The sequence below is a fragment of the Bos grunniens genome, chromosome 10 (assembly GCF_055505025.1).
Source record: "Bos grunniens cultivar Pamir isolate PY7600 chromosome 10, Bosgru_T2T1.0, whole genome shotgun sequence".
NCBI lineage: Eukaryota > Metazoa > Chordata > Mammalia > Artiodactyla > Bovidae > Bos > Bos grunniens.
This window is the reverse complement of record NC_141174.1, coordinates 76,336,868-76,345,502: the sequence shown is the minus strand read 5'-3', so window position 1 is coordinate 76,345,502 and position 8,635 is coordinate 76,336,868. Positions and strand designations below refer to the sequence as shown.

General features: G+C 37.3%; 1 protein-coding gene and 1 pseudogene across 2 annotated transcripts; both read right to left on the bottom strand.

Moving 5' to 3' along the window:
- Positions 1-485: 485 nt before the first annotated feature.
- On the bottom strand, positions 486-6,400 carry LOC147364921 (tetratricopeptide repeat protein 9C pseudogene; annotated as a pseudogene). The gene has a single exon (XR_015135057.1). The product of XR_015135057.1 is annotated as a tetratricopeptide repeat protein 9C pseudogene (transcript).
- Positions 5,003-8,210, bottom strand: LOC147364920 (olfactory receptor 11H6-like). The gene has a single exon (XM_086322110.1). The coding sequence runs from the start codon at positions 8,170-8,172 to the stop codon at positions 7,132-7,134; it is 1,041 nt and encodes a 346-aa protein (XP_086178236.1). The 5' UTR covers positions 8,173-8,210; the 3' UTR covers positions 5,003-7,131.
- Positions 8,211-8,635: the final 425 nt, after the last annotated feature.

The window sequence follows — 8,635 nt, the reverse complement described above, 5'->3', positions numbered from 1 at the left end:
AAGTCATAGACCCACTGATACTTTCACATTGTGTTTGCAGACTCATCTTTAATCTCCCTCAATGACTTGCTTATAAAAACTTCTTTTCATTCTTTGTTGCTTTGATGGTGAGTCTAACCTTTTAAAATATTTTGTTATTGATAATGTTTATTGTTAGTAGTTCGTTAGCATGTAACCTTCCAAATCAGTTCTTTCCCTTTTTAACTTCAGAAATACCTCAGAAACCAGTCTTCTCGGATATGTCAATTGCCCCAAGAAAGAAAGCCATCCTGAAAAAAATTGAATTTTTCTAGATGTTTCAGTTTCAGACAAATCTCTCAAATGTGAGTTTGACGTCATATATTTTTCTTTCACTCTTCATGATTATTACATTTGCTCTCTTTTCTTTTCATCCTACGATTTGCTTTCTCTGTGTTTTCTTCCTAGAATTGGTGCCATGGCAACCGAGCCTCTGTGATGTTGACAATGAGTTCACTGCAGCTCTTGTTCCTCTTGATCTGTCCATGGGTAGCAGAGCTTATATGGTGAAGCTCTAGGGGTATGAAAACTGTGTCCAGTTTGGATAATCCAGGACATTCTAAACTTTAGTCAAATAGGACATTTTTCTGCTGAAGAGAAATTGTCCTTTGGGCCTGAAAATCATGGCTTAAGATAGGAATACCCAAGGAAAACGAGGTGCTGATTGTTTCTGGATTCAAACTCTGGGAAAAAATCAGCACTGGGCTTGAATGTCATTGTCAGGAAGTGGTGTATCCTGGCAAATTGTACCGTCCCAGGCACTCTTTGTTCCAGGCAGGATATTGTGGAAGGTATGGCAGCTAAGCCCCAAGGGCTATGTTGAACCAGTTTCAGCTTTGGGCAATATAGCCCAGGATGCCAGGTCCCTCTCTTTGCACAGCCTTCCCCAGGCCATACATAAAGACTCTTAGTGTTGCTGTGTTCCTTGTGAATTTGGGCAGAAGAGAGAAGTGGCCAAATACATATACTTATCACTTTATACTTGACTTTAGATCGATGATATCCAAACTGTTGGAAATGAGATAGGTAGTACTTAATTTCACCATTCTGCTTCTTTTGTTCTCACTAAACATGCCCTGTACATTGAATAACGAATTTTCAAATGAAAGCGAATTTAACTAATTTAATTCTGAGAATTTTCTGGTCTTTTGAGAGTCTCCCAAGCAACTTTGATATGACTGTTAATCTCAGACAAGAGGTGGCATCCCTGACTCAGAAGAAGTTGGGCAGAAATAGAATATTTTTTTTTTTACAATACATTTTTAAATATCAGCTTTATTTTTTCCTCATTGATACAGAACATAGCTTACTATAACATCAAGTCTTAGTGGGGAAAAAAAAGAAAATCAGAAAGTAAAACCAGCCCCAAACAAAGATAACACACAACCATGACATAATTTGGCAACAGTCTAGGCTTAGAAATTTAAGAAGCTTGGAAGAGGAATAAAATATTCCTCTTTTGTTAGCTGTGTCCTTGGACTTAAAAGACTATTTGGTATAAAGACTTTTTGTTATAAGCTGATGGTTGTACTATTTAAGAGTACGGGGAGATACAAAGAGGAGCCTAGTTCATCAAGAGAGACACATTACTGATTAAGAGAGAAGAGCTCATGTACACTTGGCAAGACCAAGAAGTTTTTGTCTGTAAACTGTGTTTATATGATGGCTAATGACATATACTTATTCCTTTCATTCATAAATATAGAGGCAGAGCTATTATGGCCTCATCTACTCTTGTACAACTCATACATTGTGGACATTAGAATAAGTGTGCAGAATGATAAAGGTGCTCCGGTTGAGGAAGCCTCCTACTGAGCCATGGCTGTACCAGATCTGCAGCCTGCACCTGTGCCCAACAAAGCTTCCAGAAAGTTCTGTCGGTGCTTGAAAGGCACAAAGGAAAGAGAACCTTTCCTCACTGTTTCCCTCCTCTTTAAGGAATGGAGTTCTTACAAAATACAAGGTGACAGGTAAAAAACAGATCTATGTTTCTATCCTGCTCTTTGTCGTATTGTTTCTAGAAGACTGGTAAATTCTTGTCTTTCTTAGAGAAATGAGCATCCTATAGGTATGCAACTTAAAAATTCAAGCATTTACAAGTTTTCTGGCATGAGGTCTTTTGAAAGGTTATAAAATATATACTTAGATGCTTGACTCCAGGGGTTTTAAGACAGAAGGGTTTAATAAAAAAAAATAAGTATACTATATTAATGATCTGAGTGTGAGCAATAGCAAGGCTACAATAGTTAGAAATTATCAAGAGAAACAAGAGGAACTAGATACTTTTGTGGAGGATAAAGAATCTCAATGTATGTGGAACATTAAGAAAAAGGAATTAATGAAGTAGTTACTTTTAAATCTTTCATTTTGAGGCATGTGGGTCCAATTTATTATTGTCTAGTTTCACAGTATGTATTTGCCAGTTTGTGACCTGTGTAAGGGCTTCCCATTTTGGCTTTAGAAATCTGAGGAAACGAAGGGAAAACATTCCTTTCTGCCTGTCCTTATTACTTCATCTTCTGCTAAGCCTTATCCGTTGTATATGACTACATCTACCAACATCTATCATCAAAATCTATGCCAGAGCTATGATTAATCCACCTATAACTGATGAGTGTTTTCTGGTTGTATTTCTCAAGGCAAATGTTTCTGATATATAATACCATATATTAAAAGCCATATAAATAGAAAGATGGGGAAACAAAACCACAGACTATGTAAGTGATAGAAGAGTTTGTGCAGCACTAGAAGCAAAACAGAAGTTCACCTCAGTCAGAGGTGTGGGGGTAATTTCTCTTGCTGAGGCTCAGGTTTCCCTTTGATGGGTCTCTAATGGTTCATCTAAGTTCAAGTGGGGGAGTATCTTTCTTCTTTTAACCAAACATGCCCAGGTAGAGCTGCTTCTCTTTCCCATGGTAGCTGCTGAGTTCCAACTGTGTCCGCTGAAGGTACCTCCGGACGTTGGCGTCTTTTGGCTTCCTATTGACAGCAGCCATGAGGTAGTGCCGGGCCTGGTCATAGTCCTGCAGGCGGAAAAAGGCCACTCCAGCCCGATGCAAGGCCTTGGCATTATCAGGCTGCCGCTCCAGGACTTTCTGGCTGTATTCTTTCACCCGTTCATAGTTTACTGGTTCCATCTGAAGGAGACAGGCAGCCAGGTTGTTGTAGCAATCTGTCTGGGTGGTGTGAAGTAGGTTTTCTTGTTCAGGTGTGAGGGCCGGGCCCTGAGGTCCCAGATTAGGTATCGGGGAGGGCAGACTTGGATTCAGACCCCACAGCTGCAGCAGAGCTCGATGGTACCCACTTACAGCATCCCGGTACTTCCCTTCCCAGTAACACTGGTTCCCTTTCTCCTTGTACAGCTGAGCCTCCTGCAGGCGTTTCTCCATAACTCTGTCGCCCAGTGCTCTTGAGGAACTGGGACGTGAAAGAACAACCGAAGCTCTAGGAATAGGAGCGAAGCAACGAATTTTGGCAGCTGACTTAAAAAAGCAAGGAAATTCTCCTTCTCCAGGAGGCCTCTCAGGGAATGACTGCTTGATTCTACTACAGCCCCTTCCTTTCTTCTCTGCAGTTACTTTTTAATCTCTGGAAGTGCAAGCATCTGATCAGGAAGTAGATGTGGGAACAGCAAAGCCTGAGATTAATTGATTTCTCAAAGCGGCGACTCCCGGGTGAGAAAAAACCATGAAAACTATAACGCAGTAACTAAGGAATCGTGGCCGGCGTCTCGAAATAGAATTTTAATAGGCCTGGAAGCAGGCACCTGGCAGTGGCTCAAAGACACCCGATTACATGAAAAATGCCTGTTACACCCATAACTTTCCTCGCTCCCTCCACTGCTCCACACACATTCACACTGTCTTTAGAGCACTGTTCGATGATCTTTTTTTTTTTTCCCTCTCCTCTTGGTTTCTCCCCAAATGCTGATTGATTTAATCACTACTAGGAACATAATCATTTTATGGTTACAGCGTAATATAAGTAGTTCTCTCCTGTTGGACATTTAGATTGCTTTGCAATTTTTTTCTATTACAAACTGTTCTGTGATGATGTTCTCTTACAGTGAATTAATATAAGTGGATTAGCTAATCAAAATGTATATATAATTTTAAGGGTTTTATTTGCCATATTGCCAGATTGCTTTCTAAAAGTGTTGTCCTAACTTACAGTCTAACCAGCAGATAGTGAGAATGCTCATTTTCCTCACATTTGAAACACATACACACATACAGCTTATTATAATTCTGTATAAAAATTACCATTATGAATATTTTAAAGTAATGTGTCATTATTCTAATGTGTTTTTATTTAATTAGTAATTCGGTTGAGTTTAAAAATTTTTTTGGTCATTTTGCCTTTTTTTCCTTTTCATTTTTGTATATAACATTTTTCTAATCATGTGTTCATTTTTCTTGATTTAAAATAATTTCTTATAACTTATAAATATCTTTGTCGTTTTTGACATTTGCCTGTTTAATACATGTGCATAATAATTTTTTGAACCAAAGCTATTTTTTTATGTAGTCACATACACACTCTTTCTTTTAATGGTTTATACTTTGGTTTTATGCTTAGGAATATCTTCACACCTTGAGATTACATATTTATAACATATATGATGTAGAATTGAAAGATGTCTATTTTGTGAACAGAAAATGTGTGCAGTTATCAAAAGGGAAACACAACCAGTCTCTAGAACTTGTGGCAATTTCAGAAAGGATACATTTCAGAAGAATAAACCCCTTCTCCCTAAAGGAAGGGGTTAGTGTAATCAACTTGCCACCAAGTGGCTGGCTCTAATGGCTTTTGAGAAACTCTGAGGCAGAAATTTGAAAGATATGTGGTGGTTTTCAAGTGGGACGCTCTTAGTATGAGTTAAAATTCATGTAGAACTATTCAGTACCACTGCAGCTGAAAAAGAAGCTCACCAAAAGCATCCGCTACAGTAAATGTCTGGCTCCATTACCATTTACTAGTTGTGTGATATTGGGGAAATTCCTGAACCTCACTAAAACTGTTAATTTTCTAATTTTTTAACATCATGTTGATAATAACTTGCTCCAGAAGGTTGTTATATGTATAAAATAAATGTATATTATATATAATAAATGAAGTGACTGTTCTCAAAATATTCAGTGTGATAACAGTTCCACAAGGTGATTTGGAAGAAAATAAAGTTATCCCATCAAAATTGGATAAAGCTCCATTTCAGTACATGTATTTTGGAGATTCATAATACATATAGTGTTTTGAGGACTTCATGAATTTGCTTAATTTGGTGTAACCCTCTGCTTGCTTTATTTAAATATGTCACTTAAAAAAATTGAGCAGACATTTTTCCTCCTTTCCTATTAATTTCACATGAATTATTCCTAGAAAAGCATGTTGATAAATTTGGAGATAGTTTATAGAAGTGGTTTAGCTCAGTGATTAGCAACTGATAAATTCTTAGACATAGTAGTACATGTAATTGAAATAAAGGTAGTAGGCTGCAAGGCTGACCTCTGTATGAGAGGAGGTAAGAATTTATTTTACGGTTTGGAAAGAATGTCACTTTTTGATGGTGAGATTGAGGGAAGTATTTGAGGAAAGTAGTAAAACAAGAAATTATTTATTGAGTAGGATAGACTTTGCTTGTATCCTTGAAAATAATCTCCTAAAATAAATTAGACAAATTTGAAATTTAGATTTCACTATATCCTTAATTTATAAAGTCCTGAATTAAGCAAAAGTTACTAAAAAAGTTGAATTTCATTTCATTTTAATTAATAAATTAATTAATTCCATTTTAAGTATCAGCAGCCTGAATTACAAGCTAAGTGTTTCTGATATGTAAAGTGTGAGATGCAAAAAGCCTAGTTAATTATTATCCCAAAATCGGTTACAAATGCAGAAACCACAAACCTTTAGAAACAACAGTACATTTTATTCACTACACATTTTAATCTCTTTTCCCTATCTGCTCTAAGAAAGCTGGACGACTGTAGAATGAACAAACCATAAGCACTCAGAAAGAAATAATAGTTAAAATAATTGGGGAAACGGCATCTTTATTTTGGATAATGTTCTTAATTAAGCATTTTTGCTTAGGTAGATAATTTGTCCAGGCAATTGTTCACTCATTCAGTCCACTTTGTGAAATAGGACAGAGAAAACTTGTTATTGAACCCCCAGAAATTCTGTCCCTCCATGTCCAGACACCCTCAAATTCTTGGTTCTTTCTTAAAGGAAGTCCAATTACAGCTGTACTTCACTTTGTGGAATAGATGATTTTCTGAAGGCTATAAAGGTGGCTCCCTTAAATTACACTTTATTTCTCTGTTATATTCTTAGAATCATATTTAAATAATATGTACTAGGGTTGAAAATAAAATGCATAATCAAACCAACATTTGTAATTATATATTTTAAAGAGAAGATCTTTAGACACATTTTGGATAATACTTAAATATGTCAAATGGCAAAAATATTGAAATAAAATATGGTCCTACAACCTATCAATTGACACTGGATTTGCAGCAAAGAGAGTTAAGTCCTGACTAATGCCCTTTACATTTAGCATATATCTTAACACTATTTGAATAAACCCTAGCCACTAAATTCCTAATTCTTATTTTGAGTACTTTCTGACTTACTATTTAATATCCATCTAAGGCTATTTGTTTCTTTATGATCCTTAGAGAGTAGAAACATGAATTATTCTTTGGAGCAGAGTGAAAATATCACACCTGTAAGGCTGTACTTATTTCATACAGTAATCCTTCCTTTTACTCAGTCACTACCAGTGGAGAATATTTTGCAGTGTAAATATCAAAATAAGTTTAGGAATCCTGTTGAATCCTTATATATTGTTTCAATTCTGAAACAAAGCAGATTTATACTTCCTTTTAGAAGCTTGGTTATAATGAAAAGATCAATTTTCTTAAGACAATTTTATTTCTTAAAAAAGACTAATCTGTTATGTAGTGGGTGACTTTTATGATAATAGTAGGCTTTATTGTAACAGTTCCTTAACCAAAATTATTATTAAGTTTTCTAGAAAACCATCCTGTTTGTGTCTTATTCAGACAGATAGCTTGTGTTGCAACTAAGTTCACTATGACTTCTGATTTATGTTTTAAGAACAGATGTTTCAGCCCAAAAGACTTTCTTTAGAGCAGCCTTCATCTCATTGTTCCTGAGGCTATAAATTAGAGGATTGCAGAGGGGCGTTATTACAGAATAAAATAAGGTCACAATTTTTTGCACTTTCACTGGGTGTCCTGATCCAGGACTGACATACATCAGCATAACAGAGCCAAAAAACAGAATTACCACAGCCAGATGAGAAGCACAAGTGGAGAAAGCCTTGCGTTTGCTGGCTGCTGACGGCATCCTTAACACAGCCAGAATCACTAGCGCATAGGAGCAAAGGATGAAGAGAAAGGTGCCAGTCATGAAAACAGCATTGAAAGCAGAGTAAATGAGTTGCGTGGTGGTGTCTTCAGAACAGGACAGCATCATCAATGGGACAGGATCACACATAAAATGGTCGATGATATTTGGGTTGCAAAAGGGCAACCGTGAAATGAGAACAACAGGGGTTAGGAAGAGAATGAACCCACAGGACCACCCAAAGGTGACAAGGCCAGTGTAGAGCTCTTTAGTCATGATGTGTGGGTAATGCAGAGGACGGCAGATGGCAAGATACCTGTCAAAGGCCATGATGCAAAGGTAGAAGCCCTCATCACACCCGAAAGAGAAGAAGAAGTAGAACTGTGCAAAACAACTCACGAAGGAGATGGACTTGCTTGAGGACAGAAAGTTGGCCAACATATTAGGGATGGTTGTGGTGACATAACATGTTTCCAGGAAAGAGAAATTCCCCAAGAAGATGTACATGGGGGTGTGAAGGCGCTGATCCCACCGCACAGCACAGACAATGGCTGTGTTCCCCATCAGGGTCAGGATATAGGCAGCTGAGAAGAGTCCGAAGTAGAGGAGCTGCATTTCTGGGCTTGAGGGAAAGCCCAGGAGGATAAAGTGGGTAACAGAGTGGGTGGTTTCTCTGCTGGACACATTCATTAGTCTGGAAGACATGGGATGACAGAAGTTACTGAACTTTAACAGAGTATACTGATTCTTCCTGAAAAATCCTAACTTTATTACCATTTTGAGGGGTTTAAGTAATAAACAATGAGTTCTGTTTTAAAGCACCCAAACTGTGATCATCATAACCTATTGTCCAAGAGTATGATTTCATTTTGATGTTGTTTAGTCAGGTAGTCATGTCTGACTCCTTGGTGATCTCATGGACTATAGCTCATCAGGCTCCTCTGTCCATGGGATTTCCCAGGCAAGAATACTGGAATGGATTGTCATTTCCTTCTCCAGGATATCTTCCTGCATTGGCAGATGAATTCTTTACCACTGAGTCACCAGGGAAGCCCTTCATTTTGATAAGATGCAAATAACAATATAAATAAGAACATGGTTTGGCACAAACATTAAACTAGATTGGGAATCTGGATAACACATAAGTGTAAAATTTGTAATTCTGAGTAAGTCACTTAACCTTCTATGTGTGTTTCCTCATCTATTTACCATAAAAAAGAAGAGTACATACATATCAGCA